Genomic DNA, 25842 nt, shown 5'->3' with positions numbered 1-25842 from the left:
TGCCCCCACCACATTATGCCTTCTTGTGTCATCACTTGCATACTTTAACTCTCCCAATGCTTAGCAAATTCTGGGAGGGCAAGGATTAAACAGCAATCATTGATTTTACTGCCCTCCTCATTACAGGACTTAGCATAGTGCTTTGCACACAAGAGGCATTCAGTAATATTTGTTAAATGGAAAAATGAACAAATAAATGAAAGAATTAGTGAAAAGCACTATGCTAGGCACTATGAAGGATAGAGAGTCAAAACTCAGTGTGCATTCTGAATCAAATGCTAACTAAACTGTCACCACCACTTATAAATTAATTTAGAAGGTAAAGTTCTGATGGTGCCACACAAAAAATGAAGTGGAAAGAAAGGGCAACTCCTAAATAAAAGAAAAAACAATAAAGTACTATTATTTCATCATACCAAGAGATCCTATCCTAATCTGCAGCTCTAACTTACAGCACCTATAATATTAAATGGCAGAACAAATCTTAGTATAGTGTGAAAGGAAGAAAAAGTCAAATTAAACGTATTACCTTCACAGTTTCATAATTCAGCAGTGAGTCTATGGCAGCATTGCCTGCATCATTATCTGCTTTGTTCATTTCTATTCTAAATTTAGTTCTGTAAGACAAAGATGTGCATAGGTATGGAATGTCTGCTATAGAAGCATAACTAATTTCTTCACCTTGACTGACCTCTGGGGAATACCTTACCTCCACTGTGTGATGGCAACTGTGAATGCTGTGTATGCACCAAGTGTCCCAAGGGTCACCAATGCAAACTGGGCACCACATCTATAATACTGGAAAAGACAAAAAAAGAAATGAGCTTAGTCATTATTTCTATCAAATAGTTTATAATATATAATAGCAAACCTCAAAGATTAAAAATATGTTGGTATAAAGTTGTATATATGAAAAACTAAGTAAGAAAACAAATACCTTAGAAAACCAACTTTAAGTTATACACATCTTTTAATTATAAAATATGAATCGGTGAATAATTATGCCTAAAATGTTATGAATGGTGAATAGCAAGAAACCTAGATAATCTGAGCATACCAGTCCAAAGTCATACACCATAATGTCTGCTAACAACAAAAAAACTGCAAGCATTAGCTAAATGACTGATCTACGTGTAGAACTGAACAACTCTTTACAACAACAACATGATAAAAGACTTTAGCTACAGTCCTTTGAAGTTTGTGGCAAAATAATTAAACTGCATAATCCTTCTGGCATCATGGAATTTTGCTTTAAAATCATCAGCATGCAACAGTACAAAAGCTTCAAGTACTAAACATCTACTAACAAGAATGTATGATAAAAGGTTGTCATGAAAAATGTTTTACTTACCAAAACACCACTGACAAGAGTCACCTCAAACATGATGGGAAGAAGATTAAATACTAAAGCACTCAGGACAAAACTGATACCCCTTGTCCCTCTGTCAATAGCCTTTGATAAAGCTCCTGTCTGTCTGCTCAAGTGGAAAGCCAGATCCAGGTTATGAAGATGGAGAAAGACATTTTTGGCGATTCTTCGGATTGAATTTTGGGCTACCTTGCCAAATACTGCATTTCGAACTTCATTAAAAAAGGCAGCTCCCGCTCTTGATACACCATCTAACAATACATTCAAGAAAAAATGGGGTGCAAAAACATTAGAATTGTTGCAGTGCAAAAAACAGCAAGGGCTCAGAAAATGTTTGTACAATGAATGAGCATATCACAGAATACTTACACTAAAAGAAACCTAGAAAACATCTAGCCTAGTGAGTATTAATTTTCCCACCACTATGAAAATCCTTCATTGTTATTTACCCCCATAAGGTCCCAGATGTTGAAAGATTTTTTTCCAAGTAAATACTTTTACTAAATAGCAACCCAAAAGACCCTGATGCTGGGAAAGATTGAAGGAAGGAGGAGAAGGGGACAACAGAGGATGAGATGGTTGGATGGCATCACTGACTCAATGAACATGAGTTTGAGTAGGCCCTGGGAGTTGGTGATGGACTAGTGTGCTGCAGTCCATGGGGTTGCAAAGAGTCGGACATGACTGAGCGACTGAACTGAACTGAGCCCATAAGGTCTTATTATAGATAAATGCACAGTATCTGTTGAGGTTTTATGATCTAATTCAATTCTTCCAAGAAACAAATGATAAAATTGATATCCTGAAAAATCCAAGTGCTTTGACTAAGCATGCCCCAACTCAGGTCTGAATCTCACAGAGTATCCTTTCTACGGCATGGGGACACAAAGCATTATATTCTTTATAAATTGCAGATCTGTGTCATGGCTACTGAATATAATTTAAAAACATATTAATATACTGCTACTGCTAAGTCACGTAAGTTGTGCCCGACTTTGTGTGACCCCATAGACGGCAGCCCACCAGGCTCCTCCGTCCCTGGGATTCTCCAGGCAAGAACACTGGAGTGGCTTGCCATTTCCTTCTCTAATGCATGAAAGTGGAAAGTGAAAGGGAAGTCGCTCAGTCGTGTCTGACTCCTAGCAACCCCATGGACTGCAGCCTAGCAGGCTCCTCCATCCATGGGATTTTCCAGGCATGAGTACTGGAGTGGGGTGCCATTGCCTTCTCCGAATACATATATCATTATTTAGCCATTTCCTGTTTAACAGCTAACAACAACAGCAAGAATATAACTATAGTCTTACTAAAAAGATATCTTATAAGGAGTCTATTAGAAGTGGCTGTTATGAATTTAATGTCTTATTTCATGTTACTGTTTTCTAGAACTTAGAAACTTTTATTATATAATTTTTGTAAAGTATATAGTACAAAGAACATTTAAAAATCACATATCAAAAAAAATTGCACATAACACAAATATCCAAAATGCTAAGTTATGTTTGTGGTAAAAGGTCATATGCTCAAGTATGATAAAACCCTCTTGAAGAAAGTCAACACCTGTAGACAGATTAAAGAACCACACATACAGCCAATCAGAACTGCTGTTGCCATGGTTGCAACTGTATTTGGTGCATCACTCAGGTTCAGCATGTTTCCCGACATCTGGTTGAGGCTGTCTACAGCATATTTAAACATGAAGGGAACCACAATATTCATGGCCTAAAAACATAAAAGTAGCAATTATCCATCATATACAAATTATTTTTTTACAAAAGTACAAATATTTACCTTAAACTAGCATTTATGGGAATGTTTAGATATTAACCATTTACTATGGAATCATTTTTCCTAGTTTATAAAGACAAAATCTTTGGCAGTAGGAGAGCTGTCATTTCAGGATTCCTACCTCACACTGACTGCCATGTTAATATTCATTTACAAGCTACGTGCATTAGTCAAATGCTCCTGCCTCCATGAAATCACCCCATCATCCACTCAAAAATTCTTTCTTTGTTATCTAAAATCCTACAGAGCTCATGACAGCAAATTGCCTTATGTTATAGTTACTTGTGTATATATTTTTCTTTTCTACCAGATTCTTGACATTCTGTATCATATTCCTCTTTCTGTCCCATAAGAGTACAATGCTTTGTAGATAGAAGGTGTTCAATAAATATGTGTAAAATTATTTATTCACCAAAATAATGGTAAAACCAAAATTACACAGCAAAAAGGATCTCAAAAGCAGATAAATTTTAAGTATCTGTGGCTGATTCATTCACCACTGGCAGGGGAAAAAGAAACAACACTGATGGATACATTTGCCCCAGAAAAAATCCCTTTGCTCCAATACCATATAAAACAAAACCCAATGAATACCAAATTAAGCTTTCAAACACCAACCTATTTCTCCATGAGAATACACCAAAAAAAAAAAAAAATTAGGGGTACAATGCTTTCATATATTCAAGATAAGTTAGTCAATCACTTACTCACATTTCACATTTTCTATAAAGTTATACTGTTAAAAACACTAACCATCATTTAGAAAAAGGAAGTTGGTAAAGCTGGCCGTTTTCTTTGAAGAAATTAAATTCATATAGATTAATAATGTGAAAACTATTTTATAAGACTTAACAAAAACAATGAAATCCCAGTTCTCGTTAGTTCCATTATTATATCATTCATCTTTGATAAACAGAAAGAATATGGTCAATAAATCTAAGATTACCTACAACTGACAGGAACTACGTAAACCTTACCAATCAAGATTTCAAATGTATAAAAATATCTTAGCAACCAAGTAGGTACTGTAACATTTAATATCATTAAAATAGACAGCAGATGTTGGAATATTTGTAAAACTCAATGCTATGGAAAAAATTGCTTAAAACTTTAAGATTTACAACTTCCCAAATATAATCTAATAAATAGTTGGTTTCAAGTAACATAAAAATTTCTAAATTCTGATTCCCATATAATCATATATTCTTAGGCATTTTGCTTCTACTTGAAATGGTCTCCCTGCTCAATTTACCTCTCCACTTTGTTCTTCAAAACCCACTTTTAATCTCATTCCTATCGTTGACGCCTTCTCTAAAATCTGCAGCCCTTTTGGCACTTTCTGTTTTCTAACCTTTCTTTTTTTTATAGTTTAAAGCACAGCATTTATAATTTTTATCATATATTTATCACTCACTTTATCTCCAGGTGCATGTGTATCAGTGGAAACCTTCTGCAACAAACAAATATTTTGTAAAAATAGCTATAGGAGTAGCAATGGTGCCTAGGTACCTATCACAAAGGTGAGAGCTGAATGAAATGGGTATTACCTCTAAAACTGAGAAAACTCAGGTTCTATGATTTTTAATGACTTGTTTAGTAAGCAGCGGGGCTGGAATTAAAATCCAGGTCTACTTTGAAATTCAGAATTTTTTCCAGTATACCATAACCATATCAGCAGCTTATAAGGCAGGGCCAATAGTATTTAATTACTTTTGTACCTTAAAATGGCTGGAGAAAGAAATGGCAACCTACTCCAGTATTCTTGCCTGAAGAATCCCATGGACAGAGGAGCCTGGCAGGCTACAGTCCATGGGGTCACAAGAGTCGGACATGACTTAGTGACAAAACCACCACCACCACCACCATCCTAAATGGATACTCTTAAGTGTAATACTTAAACCAGTTACAGCAGGTAACAGCTGAAAAGTATTTAAATAAATTTGCACAAGTAATTTAAATAAATTTCAACAGATTCCAGGTTTTCTGTATAATAAGGCTAAATCCCATCACTTGCATTCCAGTATACCAGGGACTCTTTGGTGGCTCAATGATAAAGAATCTGCCTGCAATGCAAGAGACACGGCTTCAATCCCTGGGTCAGGAACTTCCCCTGGAGAAGAAAATGGCAACCTACTCCAGCATTCTTGCCTGAGAAATCAAATGGACAGAGGAGCCTGGCAGGCTACAGTTCATGGGGTTGTAAGAATCAGTCATGACATAGCAACTAAAACACCACCACACTTTTGAGTGCAAGAAAAAGTAATAGTTACAGCTAGCATGCAATTCTCACAATGCATAGCCCATTATATCTTTGCCATACTTAGAGTAAATTGTCATTGAAACTAATGTATCACCAAGAAAATTGTGCAATTTTATGTTTTTTGAAAATGTATTTACATTTGGTCAAATTGAGAGCATCCTTATAAGCATATAAAGAATTTGAATGTCATCTGTCTGTAGTTAGCATGGTGCTAAGAACATACACCACCTGTAATGATAATTGTTAATTACTGTCAGTTTCCCCATAAAAGTAATTTTTAAAAGAAAAGGAAAAACACCAAAGAAATGGAAAAGATTACAGGTAGATGTTATCTACATGTAGACCATTAGTATACCATTACATGTGGTTTCCACTGAGCTTGTGATATTTTGAAGATGTGTTCAGTTGCTCAGTCATGTCTGACTCTGTGGCCCCATGGACTGTGCTAGGCTCCTCAGTCCATGGAATTTTCCAGGCAGGAATACTGGAGTGGATTGCCATTCCCTACTCTGGGAGTTTTCCTGACCCAGGGATCAAATCCACGTCTCAGGTCTCCTTCTTTGGCGGGTGGATTCTGAGACTGGGGGTGGTGGTGGTGGCAAATACTGATTTCCACCTAATATTCTGCCTTCAGCAGAAATAGGCTTAAATCATCTCAGACAACTGTGATTTTTTAACTGTTCATTTTGAAATAATTATAGGCTGACAGAAAGTTGCAGAAGTAGTACAGAGACTCATAACCCTTCACCCAGCATCTCCTAATGATGGCATCTATTATATAGCTGCAGTTCAGTATCAAAACCAAAAATGTACATTGGCACATTGCTGTTAACTAGGCTATAGAACTCATTCAGTTTTCATCATTTTTAAATGTGTATTAGTGTGTGTGTGTGGTTTGTATGTGTTATCTATATGGTTCTATGCAATTTTATCCCATGTTCAGATCCATGTAATCATCACAACAATCAAGACATAGAACTGTACCATCACCACAAAAGAACTTCCTTATGCTACTTATTTATATTCCTTCATCAAAGATGATACATCTATCAACAGCTCATCTCTTTTTACTGCTGCGTACTAGTCCATGGATGTAGCAGAATTTATTCAACCACTCACTCATATCTGAAGGATATTATGGTTGTTTCTAGTTTGGGGCTATTATTAATAAAGATGTAATGAACATTTTCATACAGGTGGTCATATGTTTTCATTTCTCTATGATAAATGCCCAAGTGGGTAATTGCTAAATCATACAGTAAGCCTACACTGAACTTTTTAACAAACTGCCATACTCTTTCAAAGTGGCTGGTACCACTTTATATTACTACCAGTAAAGTATGAATGATCCAATTCCTGTGCATCCTCACCAACATTTGGTATCATCACAGTTTTTTAAAATTTTGAAACTATTTTAATAGGTGTATAGTGATATTTCATTGTGGTTTAAATTTGCGTTTGCATAACAGCAAAGATGTTGAACATCTTTGCATGTACTCTGTGATTCATATATCCTCTCTGATAAAATATGTTGGTGTCTTTTGTGCATTCTATATTCGATTGTTTTTTGCTACTGAAATTTTAGGAATTCTTTATATTCTAGATATAGCCCTCTGTTGGTTATGTGATTTGTAAATATTTTCTTCCAGTACATAGCTTGTCTTTCATCTTACTGAGGCACCTGAATTCCTACCCACCTAGAGTCATGAGTCCCTTTCCCTAGGAAACAATGGAGGCCAAGGTAAGACTTTCCTTGGACTTTCAAACCCATTTGCAGAGCAGTGCCATGAGAGGCCTGCTAAATAGAAAGATTTAAATGAGATTCAGTCTAACAGTACCCCAAATGCCCAGGTTTCGATTAAAAAATCACTCATCATCCCAAGAATGCCTAAGATAGCAACTTGAATAAGAAAATACAATAGACAGAAATATCAGAACTACCTGACTAGAATTTCAGAGTAGCTATCATGAAAGTACTTCAAGGAACATTTATAAACATGCTTAAATCAACAAAAATAGAATGCTTCAGCAAATAGAGATGAAAGAAGCAAATGAAAAAATCTGAAACTGAAAAATATAACTGAAGTAAAAAAGCTTGAATGGATGGGATCCATGGCAGAATGAAGAGGACAAAGGAAAGAATATGTAAACTTAAAGATAGAACAATAGAAATTACTGAATATGAACAACAGAGAGAAAATAGAATAAAAACAAACAAACAAACAGTAAACAAGACCCAGAAGCCTAAGGGACCATAAGAAAAGATCTAGCATTCCTTTTCAGAGTGCCAGAAGAATAAGAGAAAAAGTGTGAAACTAGAAAATGTATTCAAATAAACAAAAACTCCTCTAATTTGGCAAAGACAAACCCAAGAATTCAAGAAGCTGAGCAACCATAAATAGGGATAAATCCAAAGAAATCCACACTTAGACACATCAAAATTAAACTTCTGAAAGTTAAAGACAAAAAACTACTAAAAGATCTAGACACAAATAATACATTAAGTACAAGAGAAAAACAATTTGAAGACAGAAGATTTCCAGGGAGGCTAGCAGGAAGTGGCATTTTTCATGTGGTAAAAGAACTGTCAACCAAAATCCTATCACCACAAATTAGCCTTCAGAAATGAAGGGAATAGCAACACCTTCTCAGAGTAAAGAAAACTAAGAAGAATTAATTAACAGCAGACCTGCTCTAAAAGAAATGCTAAAGGAAATTCTTCATATTCAGAGAAATGCTAATAGAAGCAGTATGAATCCCAGAACATTAGGACTGAAGGAAAAGTAACAGAAATGGTAAATATCTAAGCAAATATAGTAGCATATTCTTAAGTTCTATAAAATACATTTGATGGTTTAGAGCAAAAATTAAAACACTGACTAATGGGTTTTTCAATGTATGCAGATGTAACACATAAAATGATTTGTAAACATAAAGGGGGTCTTAGAGGGTGGTAAGGTTTTTACATTTCACTTGAAGCAATAATGTACTGATTCTGAGTAGACGGTGAAAAGTATATTATAATTCCTAAAGCAACTACTAAAAACTTATACAAAGAGATAGAGCAAAAGGCACAAGAGATAAAATGGGATAGTAAAACCTGTTCAAATAATGCAAAATATGGTAGGAAAGGTGAAACAAAGCAACAAAATAAACAGACAACTAGCAGAAAACAAATAATAAAATAGAAGACCACTATTTTCAATAGCTAGGACATGGAAGGAACCTAGTTGTTCATCGACAGATGAATGGATAAAGAAGTCATTGTATATATATGCAATGGAATATTACTCAGCCATAAAAAGGAACACATTTGAGTCAGTCCTAACGAGGTGGATGAACCTAGAGCCTATTTTACAGAGTGAAGTAATTCAGTAAGAGAAAAACAAATACCGTGTATTAATGCATATATATGGAATCTAGAAAAATGGTACTGATGAACCTATTTTCAGGGGAGTAATAGACATGCAGACATAAGAGAACAGATTTGTGGACACTGGGGGAAGAAGAGGGTGAGACAAAGAGAGAGAGCAACATTGAAACATATGCATTACCACATATAAAACAGATATCTGGAGGGAATTCCCTGTTCCCAAGGAAGCAGTTCAAATCTGGTGCTCTCTATTTGTGGGGCGGGGCGGGGCGGGGCGGGGCGCGGGGCAGCAGGTGGAGGGAGAATGGAGTGGGATGTGGGAGGGAAGGTTAAGAGGAAGGGGAAATATGTACACCTATGGTTCATTCATGTTGATATATGGCAGTAAACAATGTAATATTGTAAAGCAATTATTCTCCAATTAAAAATAAATAAATTAAGATATACAAACTCAACTCAGGTCAGCTCTCAAAAATAAAATGGTAGCCCAAACTCCAAATACATCAGTAATTACCAAGACAATTATCATTATAATGAGCAATATAAATAGACAATTATTAATGTATCAATAAACAAGCAATGAACGACTAGAAACCAACATTTTTAAAAATTTACAACACCCCTTCCCACAAAAACAAATCCTTAAGTATAAACCCAGGGTTTCTCATCCTTCACTACTAACATTTAGATAATTTTTTCTTATAGGAGGGGTTGTTCTATGTACTTCAGGATGTTTAGTGTCTAACCTCTACTGACCACAAGCTAGTAGCACTCCCCAGCACTGAGCAAATGTGACCAATAAAAGAGACGGGAATACCAGACCTGCCTCTTGAGAAATCTGTATGCAGGTCAGGAAGCAACAGTTAGAACTGGACATGGAACAACAGACTGGTTCCAAATAGGAAAAGGAGTACGTCAAGGCTGTATATTGTCACCCTGCTTATTTAACTTATATGCAGAGTACATCATGAGAAACGCTGGACTGGAGGAAACACAAGCTGGAATCAAGATTGCTGGGAGAAATATCAATAACCTCAGATATGCAGGTGACACCACCCTTATGGTAGAAAGTGAAGAGGAACTAAAAAGCCTCTTGATGACAGTGAAAGTGGAGAGTGAAGAAGTTGGCTTAAAGCTCAACATTCAGAAAACGAAGATCATGGTATCTGGTCCCATCACTTCATGGGAAATAGACGGGGAAACAGTGGAAACAGTGTCAGACTTTATTTTTCTGGGCTCCAAAATCACTACAGATGGTGACTGCAGCCATGAAATTAAAAGACGCTTACTCCTTGGAAGGAAAGTTATGACCAACCTAGATAGCATATTGAAAAGCAGAGACATTACTTTGCCAACAAAGGTCCATCTAGTCAAGGCTATGGTTTTTCCAGTGGTCATGTATGGATGTAAGAGTTGGACTGTGAAGAAGGCTGAGCACCAAAGAATTGATGCTTTTGAACTGTGGTGTTGGAGAAGGAAGACTCTTTAGAGTCCCTTGGACTGCAAGGAGATCCAACCTGTCCATTCTGAAGGAGATCAGCCCTGGGATTTCTTTGGAAGGAATGATGCTAAAGCTGAAACTCCCTACTTTGGCCACCTCATGCAAAGAGTTGACTCATTGGAAAAGACTCCGATGCTGGGAGGGATTGGGGGCAGGAGAAGGGGACGACAGAGGATGAGATGGCTGGATGGTATCACTGACTCTATGGACGTGAGTCTGGGTGAACTCCAGGAGTTGGTGATGGACAGGGAGGCCTGGCGTGCTGCGATTCATGGGGTCGCAAAGGGTCGGACATGACTGAGCGACTGAACTGAATTGAAAGTGTTAAAGTGTCAGTTGCTTAGTTATGTCCAACTCTTTGTGACCCATGGACTGTAGCCCACCAGGCTTCTCTGTTCATGGAATTCTCCAGGCAAAAACACTGGTGTGGGTTGCCATTCCCTTCTCCAGGGGATCTTCCTGACCCAGGGATTGAACCTGGGTCTCCTGCACTGCAGGCAGATTCTTTATTGTCTGAGCTACCAGGGAAGCCCTAGATACTGCCAAATGTCCCCTGAAGGGCTAAATCACCCCTAATTGGGAACCACTGATCTAATCAAATATGTACAGTATCTATATGCTGAAAGCTACAAATACATATGAAATAAATTACAGACGATCTAAATAAATGGGGAGACATACTGTGTTCATCAACTGTAAGAATCAACATAGTAAGGGGCATCAATTTTCCCCAAATTGGTCTAGAGATTTATTAAAAATCCATTTAAGAGTCCCATCCAGCTTGTTTGTAGCAATGACTGAAGAAAAGAAACTAGAAAAGCCAAAATAATTTTGGAAAAAAAATCAGAAGAACCATACTACCTCTCTTTAAGATGTACTATAAAACTACAATACGGAAGGCATTGTGGTGTTGATGAATGGAGAGACACATAGATCAAAGAAACAGAATTCAGAAAATGATGACATCCAACTATCTATCTGAGAAAGAATAGTGGCTCCCTAAATACTTCCATGTATTAATATCCAGAACCTAGAAGATGATACCTTACATGGTAAAATGGACTTTGTAGATGTGATTAAAGAATATGAGCTGGGGAGAGTATTCTGGATTGTTGGGGGCCGGCGTGAGGCACTCCGCCCATGGCAAAGGTCATGAGGAAGGAGGCTCGACATATGCAAAGGCGGGATCGAGCCTCAGGAGTCCCCCTGGAAATTCTCGAGCATCTACCCCCAAAACCAGAGTCTGCCTACTTTACTACTTTGTGCTCTCACCTATACCTCTGACTTTACGGGGGGCTGTCCCCCACCACCTCTTTCAGAGAAGGAGTTAACTTAGAGCTCCAGTTAATAATAATTCCTGGGTGTGACAGGAGTGTTTCAAACTTAAAAACTCCTCTGAAGGTTCTCTAGCCTGCCTGACAGGCTTGTCCGGCCACATGTGATTGCTCACAGCCTCCCAACCATGAGAGGCACAAGATGCTTTAAACCTTCTAAAAACAGGTTCTTTAGAGAAGTTAGAAAACCATTAGTATAAGTATAGTGGGCTGATTAGAAATTGTATTGGTGAAGGGTTTTTCATTTGTTGAGCCAATGTTTGTTGCTAAGACTCCACATCCCCTGCCCTTACACACATTAATGAATATATAGAAGAAATAAGTATTAACCTTTGATATAAATCACATTAGACCTTAGGCTAAGTAAATTCTTTAACTAAAACCCACTACACCCTCACCCTATAGGAATGTAACTTTATTTGGGTGGTGTCTGTTTTAAGAATAATCACCCTTGGAGAAAAAAATGTTCTGGTTGACTGACCACTGTCACAAGGAGAGGGTCATAAATTGTCAGCAGGCCCCCTGGCCAGAAGATGATGTAACACCCCTAAGACCTCTGTAAACATTTGTATGAAGCACCTGACTTTAATAAAAGTCAGGACTGCTGTCCCCGCGTGACTTTTGTATAACACCTCCGTGTATAAAAACAGACCCTGGAAAATAAAGAATTGGGATCAGTTCCTTGAAAGACTGGTCTCCCCATGTCGTGCTCTCTCTCAAACTCTGGCTGAGTCTCCATCTGGAGCGCGGAACCCACCATGCTTACTAATTATGCCTGGGCTTCTAAGATCCAACCGGGGAGGCCTCAGTGTCTCCTCTCCTTCGGGAGAACAGAAGGATGCCTGCAGCCTACGTAAGTGGTGCAAACTTCTTGTCTTGAAGTTTTATTGGTCTCCTGCGTAAACCAAGCTACTCAGCCTCTTTTCTCCACTGAATTTTCCTACTGACCTATCCTCATTCTATTACTCTTTATATCTTTAATGAATATTTAAATAGTCGCTGACGCCATTTCCCCTTCGAATACCCTGGATCAGCCGGGGCTGGACCCCGGCACTGGATTATCTAGGTGGGCTACATATAATCAAAAAGGTCCTTATAAGTGGGAAGTAGGAGGGCCAAAATGAAGAAAAAAATGATATGACTACAGAATCCAACAGTTAAGAGTCAAGAAGACTGAAGTTGCTCTTAGCTTTAAGATGGAGGAAGGGGCCTCAAGCCAAACAATCAGGTGACTTCTAGAAGCTGGAAGTGAAAGTGAAAGTTGTTCAGTTGTGTCCGACTCTGGGACCCAATGGACTATACAGTTCATGGAATTCTCCAGGCCAGAATACTGGAGTGGGTAGCCTTTCCCTTCTCCAGGGGATCTTCCCAACTCAAGGATCAAAACTGGGTCTCCCACACTGCAGTGGATTCTTTACCAGCTGAGCCCTAAGGGAAGCCCCAAGAATACTCGAGTGGGTAGCCTATTCCTTCTCCAGCAGATCTTCCCAACCCAGGAATTGAATGCGGGTCTTTTGCATTGCAGGCAGATTCTTTACCAACTGAGCTATCAGAGAAGCCCAGAAGCTGGAAAAGGCAAGGAAACTGATCCTCTCCCAAGAGACTCTGGAGGGAGCACAATCCTGCTAAATACCTTTATTTTGATCCAGTGAAATCTAATTTTGGACTCCTGACCTTTAGAAACATAAGACAACAAATTTGTGTTGTCTAAGTACTAAATTTTTGAAAAGTTGTTATAGCAGCAATAGGAAACAAAGAAAATTCAATGGGGAGAAGAGAGCCTTCATGTAGGAACAACCAGACAAAACTATGAAACTTCACTTAAATACAAAACAATAATTGATGCAAAATGGAGCACAGATCTAAATGTAAATATAACTTTAAGATGAAAACACAGGGGAAAATCTTAATGACCTTAAGTTAGGCAAACAGTTCTTAGATATAACAACCAAAACATAATCCATAAAGAAAAAAATGATGAACTGAAATCTATTAAAATTTAAAACATTTATTCTATAGAAGATACTATTAAGGGAACTGAAAAACAAGCTATACACTGGGAGAAAATATTTGCAAATTATATATCTGAGAAAGGTCTCATACAGAATATATAAATAACTCACTAAACTCAACAGTAGAAACATTTGTACAGACACTTCATCAAAGTGGACATATGGATGGCAACAAAGCACAAGCAAAGATATTCAACATCATTAGCCATTAGAGAAATGTATATTAAATCCACAAGAAAGCACTATGCCTGATGATACCAAGGGTAGTACTAGGTTTGTGCAAACGTAATCACAGTTTTAGACCATGAACTTTATAAATCATTATAACTAGGCTCAAATACATCTTTATTAATCAAAATAAGAACCATTACAATTAATACATTTTTGCCAATGAGAAATTAGTTTCTTCATTCTTATACCATAAAAATCTGTGCTTCAGGATTCAACAAACTTTTTGGAAAGTATTTTCTGCACCTGCTGGTTGTGGAATCATTTTCCCTGCAAAAATGGTGTCAAAATACTTGAAGAAGTGGTAATCAGTTGATGAGAGGTCAGGTGAATATGATGGACGAGGCATAACTTTGTAACCATATTCATTCAACCTTTGAAGCACTGGTTGTGCAACATACAGTCAGTCTTCTCCTTTGTCATGGAGAAGACTTGGGCTCTTTCTGTTGACCAATGCTGGCTGCAGGCATTGCAGTTTTTGGTGCATCTCACTGATTTGCTGAGCATATTTCTCAGATGTAATAGTTTTGTCAGGATTCAGAAAGCTGTAGTGGATCAGACTAGCAGAAGAACACCAAACAGTGACCATGACCTCATTTTGGTGCAAGTTTGGCATTGGGAAATGCTTTGGAGCTGCTTCTTGGTTCAACCACTGAGCTGGTCATCATCAGTTGTCATATAAAATCCACTTTTCATCACGTGTCATAGTTTGATCAAGATATGGTTCATTGTTGTTACACAGAATAACAGAAAACGACACTGCAAAATGACAACTTTTTTTGATTTTCTGGTAACCTCATGAGGCATCCACTTATTGAGCTTTCTCACCTCTCCAATTTGCTTCAAATGCCAAACGACTGCAGAATGGTCGACACTGAGTTCTTCAACAACTTTTCATGTAGTTGTAAAACGATCAGCTTCAATGACGGCTATCAACTGGCCATTGTTAATTTTCAATGGCTGGCCACTATGCTCCTCATCTTCAAGGCTCTTGTTTCCTTTGCAAAAACTTCTTGAACCACCACTGCACTGTACCTTCATTCGGTGTTCGTGGGCCAAACCCGGTGTTGATGTTTTGAACTCTCTGCTGCTTTACAGCTCATTTTGAACTTGAATAAGAAAATCACTTCAATTTGACTTTTGTCTAACATCATTTCCAGAGTTAAAAGTAAATATAAAATAAACAGGAAGTGATATGTTATCGGAAGAGAAGACTCTACACATGGACATCACCAGATGATCAACACCGAAATCAGACTGATTATGTTCTTTGCAGCCAAAGATGAAGAAGCTCTATACAGTCAGCAAAAAAAGACCAGGAGCTGACTGTGGCTCAGATCATGAACTGCTTATTGCCAAATTCAGACTTAAACTGAAAAAAGTGGGGAAAACCACTAGACCATTCAGGAATGACCTAAATCAAATCCCTTATGATTATACAGTGGAAGTGAGAAATAGATTTAAGGGACTAGATCTGACAGACAGAGTGCCTGATGAACTACGGACAGAGGTTCGTGACATTGTACAGGAGACAGGGATCAGGACCATCCCCAAGAAAAAGAAATGCAAAAAAGCAAAATGGCTGCCTGAGGAGGCCTTACAAAGAGCTGTGAAAAGAAGAGATGTGAAAAGCAAAGGAGAAAAGGAAAGATATAACCATTTGAATGCAGAGTTCCAAAGAATAGCAAGGAGACATAAGAAAGCCTTCCTCAGCGATCAATGCAAAGAAATAGAGGCAAACAACAGAATGGAAAAGACTAGAGATCTCTTCAAGAAAATTAGAGATACCAAGGGAACATTTCATGTAAAGATGGGCTCGATAAAGGACAGAAATGGTATGAACCTAATGGATGCAGAAGATATTAAGAAGAGGTGGCAAGAATACAGAGAAGAACTGTAAAAAAAAGATCTTCACGACCCAGATAATCACGATGGTGTGATCACTTACGTAGAGCCAGACATCCTGGAATGTGAAGTCAAATGGGCCTTAGGAAGCATCACTATGAACAAAGCTAGTGGAGGTGATGGAATTCCAGTTGAGCTATTTCAAATCCTGAAAGATGATGCTGTGAAAGTACTGCACTCAATATGCCAACAAATTTGGAAAACTCAGCAGTGGCCACAGGACTGGTAAAGGTCAGTTTTCATCCCAATCCCAAAGAAAGACAATGCCAAAGAATGCTCTGATTACCACACAACTGCACTCATCTCACACGCTAGTAAAGTAATGCTCAAAACTCTCCAAGCCAGGCTTCAGCAATATGTGAACCATGAACTTCCAGATGTTCAAGCTGGTTTTAGGAAAGGCAGAACCAGAGATCAAATTGCCAACATCCACTGGATCATGGAAAAAGCAAGAGTTCCAGAAAAACATCTATTTCTGCTTTATTGACTATGCCAAAGCCTTTGACTGTGTGGATCACAAGAAACTGTGGACAATTCTGAAAGAGATGGGAATACCAGACCACCTGACCTGCCTCTTGAGAAACCTATATGCAGGCCAGGAAGCAACAGTTAGAACTGGACATGGAACAACAGACTGGTTCCAAATAGGAAAAGGAGTATGTCAAGGCTGTATATTGTCACCCTGCTTATTTAACTTATATGCAGAGTACATCATGAGAAATGCTGGGCTGGAAGAAGCACAAGCTGGAATCAAGATTGCCGGGAGAAATATCAACCTCGGATATGTAGATACCACCCTATGGCAGAAAGTGAAGAGGAACTAAAAGCCTCTTGATGAAAGTGAAAGAGGAGAGTGAAAAAGTTGGCTTAAAGCTCAACATTCAGAAAACTAAGAGCATGGCATCTGGTCCCATCACTTAATGGGAAATAGATGGGGAAACAGTGGAAACAGCATCAGACTTTATTTTTTTGGGCTCCTAAATCACTGCAGATGGTGACTGCAGCCATGAAATTAAAAGATGCTTACTCCTTGGAAGAAAAGTTATGACCAACCTAGACAGCATATTAAAAAGCAGAGATATTACTTTGCCAACAAAGCTCCGTCTAGCCAAGGCTATGGTTTTTCCAGTGGTCATGTATGGATGCGAGAGTTGGACTGTGAAGAAAGCTGAGCACAGAAGAATTGATGCTTTTGAACTGTGGTATTGGAGAAGACTCTTGAGAGTCCCTTGGACTGCAAGGAGATTCAACCAGTCCATTCTAAAGGAGATCAGCCCTGGGTGTTCATTGGAAGGACTGATGCTGAAGCTGAAACTCCAATACTTTGGCCACCTGATGCGAAGAGTTGACTCACTGGAAAAGACCCTGATGCTGGGAGGGATTGGGGGCCGGAGGAGAAGGGGACGACAGAGGACAAGATGGCTGGATGGCATCACCGACTCGATGGACATGAGTTTGAGTGAACTCCAGGAGATGGTGATGCACAGGGAGGCCTGGCATGCTGCAATTCATAGGGTTGTAAAGAGATGGACATGACTGAGCGACTGAAGTGAACTGAACAAAAGAGGTCTAGAGAGGATATATCTACCAATGGGTTGCAAAAAGGAGGTTTTTTGGAATGATAACACTTTTCTGGGCCATACTGTGATAGTAATTATACAAATATACATCTGTTAAAAATCATAGATCTACAAATCAAACAGAGGATATTTTATTGCATGTGTACTAAAAATAAAGCCAGTATCACAGGTCACACTACATCCAGCTCCCTTAGGGGCTGGAGTTATCTAAAAATAAAGCTAGATGATATTGTATTTCATAAAAAGTGACTAAATATGAACTTTCATATTAAGAAACTCGTTATTTTTACTAAATTATAACCATATGACAAATGAATATGGAATAACTGCAAAGTATCCATGAATTTAAGTTCAAGAGAAATAAAGGAACTTATTCTCACAAACTTTTTTCTTTTCTAGATGAAAAATTTGAAGTTATATATATATAAATAACCTGCTAAACTCCTGAATTTTCACAGAGACTGGTATATCATTAGGGAATTGAAATCATTTAATTTTAACATCCAAAGGTACAATTTCGGACATGGAAGAACAAAGTTAAGAAAAAAGTAAAATCACCATAAACAATGGTCAAAGGTGCAATGTCAAAGATGACAGATAAGGCAAACCATTCAATATCACAGTAATCCAAGTCTATGCCCAAACTTCTAATGGCGAAGAAGCTGAAGTTGAACAGTTCTATGAAGACCGACAACACATTCTAGAACTAACACCCAAAAAAGATATCCTTTTCATCAGAGGGGACTGGAATGCAAAAGCAGGAAGCCAAGAGATAGCTGGAGTAACAGGCAAACTTAGCTTTGGAGTACATAATGAAGCAGGGCAAAAGCTAACAGAGTTTTGCCAAGAGAACACACTGGTCACTGCAAACAACCTCTTCCAACAACACAAGAGACAACTCTACACATGGGCATCATTAGATGGTGAATACCAAAATCAGACTGATTATATTCTTTGCAGCCAAAGATGGAGAAGCTGTATACAGTCATCAAAAACAAGACCAGGAGCTGACTGTGGCTCAGATCATAAGCTCCTTATTGCCAAATTCAGGCCTAAATTGAAGAAAGTAGGGAAAACCACCAGCCCATTCAGGTATGACCTAAATCAAATCCCTTACAATTATATAGTAGAAGTGACAAATAGATTCAAGGGATTAGCTCTGATATTCAGAGTGCCTGAAGAACTATGTATAGAGATTCATGGCATTGTACAGAAGGCAGTTATCAAAACCATTCCCAAGAAAAAGAAATGCAAATAGGCAAAATGGTTGTCTGAGGAGGCCCTACAAACAGCTGAGAAAAAAGAGAAGCAAAAGGCAAAGGAGAAAAGGAAAGATAATACCTATCTGAATGCAGACTTCCAAAGAATAGCAAGGAGAGATGAGAAAGTCTTCTTAAGTGATCAATGCAAAGAAATAGAGGAAAACAACAGAATGGGAAAGACTAGAGATCTCTTCAAGAAAATTAGAGATACCAAGAGAACATTTCATGCAAAGATGGGCACAATAAAGGACAGAAATAGTATGAACCTAACAGAAGCAGAAGATGTTAAGAGGTGGCAAGATTACATAGAAGAACTATACAAAAAAGATCTTATTGACCCAGATAAACACGATGGTGTGATCACTCACCTAGAGCCAGATATCCTGGAGTACAAAATCAAGTGGGCCTTAGGGAAGCATCACTATGAACAAAGCTAGTGGAGGTGATGGAATTCAAGCTGGGCTAATTAAAATCCAAAAAGATGATGCTGTGAAAGTGCAACACTCAATATGCCAACAAATTTGGAAAATGCAGCAGTGGCTATAGGACTGGAAGAAGTCAGTATTCATTCCAATCCCAAAGAGAGGCAATGCCAAAGAATGTTCGAACTACCACACAACTGCAGTCATTTCACACGCTAGCAAAGTAATGCTCAAAACTCTCCAAGTGAGGCTTCAACAGTACATGAACTGAGAATTCCCATACACTCAAGGTGGATTTGTAAACGGCAGAGGAACCAGAGAACAAATTGCCAACATCCACTGGATTATAGAAAAAGCAGGGGAATTCTAGAAAACATCGACTTCTGCTTCACTGACTATACTAAAGCCTTTGACTCTGTGGATCAGAACAAATGGTGGAAAAAGAGATGAGAATACCAGACCACCTTAACTGCCTCCTGAGGAACTGATATGCAGGTCAAGAAGCAACAGTTACAACTGGACCTGGAACAAAAGACTGGTTCAAAATTGGGAAAGGAGTACGTCAAGGCTGTATATTGTCACCGTGTTTATTTAACTTATACGAAGAGTACATCATGCAAAATGCCAGGCTGGATGAAGCACAAGCTGGAATCAAGATTGCTGGAAGAAATATCAATAACTTCAGATATGCAGATGACACCACCCTTATGGCAGAAAGTAAAGAGGAACTAAAGAGCCTCTTGATGAAAGTGAAAGTGGAGAGTGAAAAAGTTGGCTTAAAGCTCAACATTCAAAAAACCAAGATTATGGCCTCTGGTCCTATCACTTCATGGCAAATAGAGGGGGAAACAATAGAAACAGTGAGACATTTTATTTTGGGGGGGCTCCAAAATCACTGCAGATGGTGACTGCAGCCATGAAGTTAAAAGACACTTGCTCCTTGGAGGAAAAGCTAAGAGAAACCTAGACAGCGTATTAAACAGCAGAGACATTACTTTGCTGACGTAGGTCCATCTAGTCAAAGCTATGGTATTTCCAGTAGTCATGTATGGTTGTGAGAGCTGAACCATAGAGAGGGCCAAAGAACTGATGCTTTTGAACTACTTTGCTAGAGAAGACTTGGATTCCATGGACTGCAAGGTAATCAAACCAGTCTATCCTAAAGGAAACCAACCTTGAATACTCATTGAAAGGACTGATGCTGAAGCTCCAATACTTTGACCACCTACTGCGAAGAGCTGACTTATTAGAAAAGACCCTGAAATTGGAAAAGATTGAAGGCAGGAGGAGAAGGGGACCACAGAGGATGAGATGGTTGGATGGCATCACCGACTCAGTGGACATGAGTTTGAGCAAAACTCTGGGAGATAGCGAAGGACGTGGAAGCCTGGCATGCTGCAGTCTTGGGGTTGTAAAGAGTCAGACACTAATCAGAGACTGAACAACAAATGACTATTATTGTACCTAAAGATAATAGACTTCACTGAGTTTAAAATCTGAATTAATTGAAAAGAGTTCTTCTTAAAAACCCAGTCATTATCCTAACTTTATCCTAACTTTGCCTTATTAAAATGTTTTACTGCACAGTGATGAACTGAGGTGGCTTGCTATTGTTCATTCGCTAAGTCCTGTCCAACTCTTTGCGACCGCATGGACTGTAGTACGCCAGGGTTCCCTGTCCTTCACCATCTCATGGAGCTTGCTCAAAGTTATGTCCATTGAGTTGGTGATGCCATGCAACCATCTCATCCTCTGTTTTCCCCTTCTCCTCCTGCCCTCGATCATTCCTTGCATCAAGGTCTTGTACCAAAATTTTCCTATTTTTTTTTTCCTTCCCCCCCCTTCATGTCACACTGCTATTTATCACTTATGACTATCAATGTACCTAAAATGTCTTCATCCTCTTTGCAATTTACTAGGAACTGAGAATTAAGCTTACCAGAAATATGTATCAATAAGAGCCAAAGGACTCTGATGAGCTTCTTTTATAGTTTATTTTGCTTTGTTACATCCAATGATCCTGCATCTTACACTGGTTTCAGGAGTGAATTCCATTAAGATGAGGCTGTTATAAGTCTGATCCATAGATAAATCAAACACTATCATATAATTTTCTGCTGACTGCACAGAAGAGTTACATAAATTAGGGTCCTAAATATTGAAAATACTACTCCAAAAGTGGCTTATATCAGCCTGAGTTTCATTATTAGAAAATGTCATGGTATTTCATAGCTATAGCAATAAATGAAACATAATTCTTCTTATTCTTACCTTTGCTCCACCTAAAAATCCCAAGGAAATGGCAACTCTAGCTCGCAGATCTGGTCTGTCTTTGGGCCATACATAAGAGAGCATTGCTTTTATGATTTTCCGAGTATCAACATCTTTTAACTGTTGGAAGAGAGAACAAAGCAGAGAGTATAACATGTCATTCAAATATAAGTATAGTTTAGTAATGTAGGATTATATAAATATTTGAAGAAAATACAAAAAACATTACAAATATAACTTTTATTCTGAATCTAAGGTCAATATCCTTTAAACTGAAACTAATTCAATAGATTTGAAAAAGCTACTTATTTCTCTTTATTTCTTACTTTCAGCTATATCCATCCTCATATTGCCAGAAAGTTATTCATGTACTGTACATTTATTTCTTATCTACTAAGCTATCAAAATATTATATAAAATTTAAGAAATATTTCTATATTTTCATCTTCATGGTCAAAACTTTAGGTATACACACACATACATACATACACACACACACTCTTTATATGTTTATATAAAATATTTTGGAACCCTAAATCCAAACTCATGATAGAGCAGAGTTACAGTGTTTAGTAAAGTATGAGTCTTGGGATTGACTATATAGAACAGAAGTTGGGTTAGGGTTATTTAAAAATTTCAACAAAACCATATTTTTCCAATCATACTTAATCTGACTTAAACCTATTGTACATTTTTCTTTTTTCCAAGTTCCCAAGGAAACGTTCCCATTAATAAATCTTTTTATTTTAGTTTCAGCATTTGGAAACAGAATATTAAGAATCAAAATCACACTTTCCAAAGCCAACACACACACACACTCTCTCAAACTACTATATTATTTTAGTTGGTGAAATAATCCCCATTTTAAAACTTGAGGTATCTACTCAATTTCTCGAAAACATATTAAAAAATAAAAGTAAGTTAATACTCATTGTTGGTGAAAGTGTATGGAAATAGGTACTCTAATAACTGTTAATGGGAGAGTGCACTGAAATAATCTTTCCACAAAGTAATTTGATATCTGTCATTAAGCTTTGAAAATAATTCTGCCCTTTATGTCAAGAATTCTGGGAACTTAATGCTTTAAAAAAATATATGAATATTCTCCAAGATGAATCAATCTTACTTCCTGAAAATCTCTTGAATTTGTCTAGTTCTTTCTATTTCCACCACAAACATAATCTATCACCATTTCTCACACAAACCACTGCAACAATCTCCTAACTGATCTCCTCCCATCCACTCTGCTCCTTGTCCAATTAGTTCAGCCTGCAAAGAAATATTCTCAGTTTAAAACTTTTCAATGGCATCCTATCACTCTTAGGATTAAGATCAAAGTCCATAACATGGCTTTGGCCTGGCCCCTAGCTACCTCTTTAGTCATATCTTATACAACTGATTTCAGTGTTCATGCCACATTATACCTTTCTTTCAGCTCCCAAAATAGACTATAATCTGTCCTGCCATGGGGCCTTTGCACAATACTTTTCACTTTGTCTACAATAATCTCTTTCTCTCTCTCTGTAATACTAACTTACCCTCAACTCCTTCCAACTAGTGAAAACTGCCAACTCATGCAGCACTTCCTCAATGAGGTCTTCTTCCTTAATCCCAGTCAGGATCCTTGGCTCTATTCTCTCACAGAACAGTATTCCTTTTCTTTCAGAGAATCCATTTCAGTTATAAACTACATATATAGCAATGTGATTACCTGATTAACTGCTCTCCTGCTAGAATGTAAATTCCACATGAGTAGTAACTTTGTGCTTTGTGCTCACTGTTGTTGTTGTTCAGTCGCTCAGTTGCGTCTGACTTTTTGTGACCCCATGGACCACAGCACACCAGGCTTCCCTGTCCTTCACTGTCTCCCAGAGTTTGCTCAAACTCAAGTCCATTGACTTGATGATGCCACCCAACCATCTCATCATCTGTCACCCTCTTCTCCTCCTGCTCAGTGTTGTAACTCAATACTATATACAATGGCTGATACACAGTAGGCAGTCAGTGAATATTTATTCAATAAAGACATGAAAATTTAGCTATAAGGATGTTTATTTCCATGCTGCTTTGATAGGGAAAAAACTGGGTTTAGACTAAACAATCACAATGGGGAATTATGTAAATAAGTCACAGTGAATGCATACAGCAAAACATAGCCATTCAGAAATATATACAGTGACACAGAAACGTGTTAAGTGAAAAAACCAGAGTACGAAATGTATTTTCAGTGGAAAAAATGTTATATGTGTATGAGTTTTACACATGCATACAAGTGGGTCTGGAAAGCAATACCCTTAAGGTGTTAACATTAGTAGCTTGAGTAGATGGAATCATTGATGATTTTTTTATATTGTTTTTGCTTTCTTGTTTTCTGTAGATCACATACAATAAGAAGAAAATGCAATTCATTTTGAGAGGGAAGAGTTAGATAATTTCAAGTAGATCTGCACAGCAAAGAATCAAGGGAAACTGTCAACATAAACCCAGGACAACATATTATACAGGGCAGTTTTTATATTATAGTTATTTTATCCAAGGCTCAGTATACTATTTTTCTAGTCTCTTTTATTCAGTTTATGGAGTAAATAGTTAAAGAAACAAAACTGTCCATATTTATTGAAAACAAGACTACCTTCTTGAGCTGGTTTAAATAAACTGGATTACAAAGACAGGAAATGCTGAGAGTATAATTCTTAATGCTTTATTTTATACACACATATAATCACACATATGAGCTTTCATAACTGGTAGGGTATTTTAAAAAATGGAATAAGGCTGTAATTTCAAAATTCATGTCTTGAATTGAACTATTACTAAATAAAAATAATTTAATGTTTTATAACACAACCTGGACATTTCAACCACTCTCCCATTTCACAAGTTTCATCTGTCGTATTTTTCTTGCTGGAATAATGGAAAAAAGGCCTTGTTTCCACATATATTTAGAAACACTCTTTCCTGTCAAAAACCTTCTACAACACACCCCAAAATTTCTTCAATAAGGACACAGAGAAGTTATGGCTAAGAGCAAGAAAATTATCCTAGTTGGCTTAATAGTGCATAAAATGTCACCACTTCATTCAACAAAATGGGTTCTGAAGTTGTGTAATCGTGCATTATGAGTCCATTAGGCTATAAGTACATGCCTTTCAGTTGCAGTGTAGATAATCAACTACAAAGTTTGGAAAATAATGTCTTTTTTTAAGGACAGGCCAATTCAAACAGCCATTTCAGAGACTGAGGCACATTTTTAAAGTATTTTAAACCAACTTATTACTGCTGCACAAGAGTAAAATAAAACTGAAGGCCTCAATATAGATCCTGAAATACACCACCTTTCAAAATTACCACAGTTAATTCATACTGGATACCCAATGGTAATCTTGAAAGACAAAAGATTATCTAAGCTAAAAAAAGATTAGTCACAGCTTAGAGACTGAATCAGATATAATCTTCACATCAACTAATCTTTTCACTTCAGACTGAGCAACACAAATACCATATATACCATTTTAAGATCACATTATTAAAGAAATGTGAAAAAGGTAGGAAATGGTCAAGAATGACAAGAAATTGAATTATCTGAGAACACACCATCTGAGGTGTAATTATAGCATGGGGGAAAAAGTCAAATTTTCTTAAGAAAATTCTTTCTCAGGGTAAAAATTCCTGAAGTAATCAACATAGTTTTTCTTTAAGCCTTGTTTACACATAAACAGAAAATATGAAATTTTATGAAATTCTTTACCTTTTGTGTTTATAATTTTCACAATAAATACCATTTAAAAGTCATTTAAAATACATAACCATGATAACTACATATCAGACAACAAAAGTTCTCCAAAATGAACGCTAAAGAAATATCATTAAAAAGGCCTGTAAAAGTAGCAGTCAATCTGCTTTCTTACCCTGCTAATATATGCAATGTGGCCTTCCTGCCATAGCTAGATAGCCTCAAATTCAAAACACGAACCCGATATTTTAAGTCCCATTAAACTAGAAAACTACTACTATATTAGTATGAGGAATAAAAGTTTTTAGAAATGTCTCAACTATATACTCAGAGAAGGCAGTGGCAACCCACTGCAGTACTCTTGTCTGGAAAATCCCATGGGTGGAAGAGCTTGGTAGGCTACAGTCCATGAGGTCACGAAGAGTCAGATACGACTGAGCAACTTCACTTTCACTTTTCACTTTCATGCATTGGAGAAGGAAATGGCAACCCACTCCAATGTTCTTGCCTGGAGAATCCCAGGGACGGGGGAGCCTGATGGGCTGCCATCTATGGGGTAGCACAGAGTCAGACACGACTGAAGTGACTTAGCAGCAGCAGCAGCAATTATATACTGGAATTAGCTAGCCATAATAGAGGGAAACAATTAGATTCAGAATAAAACCACAAGAGTAACTAAAAAAGGAATTCAAACTGGCTCACTAAGATCTTTGAATGGTAACAAAATTGTACCTTTTTTTTCCCCTAGAAAGCATTTTTGGAAGAAAAGGTTTGGAGACATCAAAAAGCTGTCAAAGAAGAGAT

At 37.6% G+C, this 25842-nt stretch overlaps 1 protein-coding gene across 3 annotated transcripts in view; it reads right to left on the bottom strand.

The window, feature by feature from the left end:
• The window catches only part of ABCB7 (ATP binding cassette subfamily B member 7), a 168629-nt gene that overhangs the window by 35423 nt on the left and 107364 nt on the right, over positions 1–25842 (bottom strand). For all 3 annotated transcript variants that reach the window (XM_055564930.1, XM_055564929.1, XM_055564931.1), the window contains 5 exons: positions 21306–21425; positions 2959–3091; positions 1352–1620; positions 710–798; positions 530–617 (listed from right to left, as the gene is read on the bottom strand). In XM_055564930.1, the coding sequence (XP_055420905.1) occupies positions 530–617; positions 710–798; positions 1352–1620; positions 2959–3091; positions 21306–21425 (699 nt within the window). The remainder of the gene's footprint in view (positions 1–529; positions 618–709; positions 799–1351; positions 1621–2958; positions 3092–21305; positions 21426–25842) is intronic.

This window comes from Bubalus kerabau, chromosome X (genome assembly GCF_029407905.1).
Source record: "Bubalus kerabau isolate K-KA32 ecotype Philippines breed swamp buffalo chromosome X, PCC_UOA_SB_1v2, whole genome shotgun sequence".
Classification (NCBI taxonomy): Eukaryota; Metazoa; Chordata; class Mammalia; order Artiodactyla; family Bovidae; genus Bubalus; species Bubalus kerabau.
The sequence above is the reverse complement of the archived record's forward strand: the minus strand, read 5'-3'. Positions and strand labels throughout refer to the sequence as shown.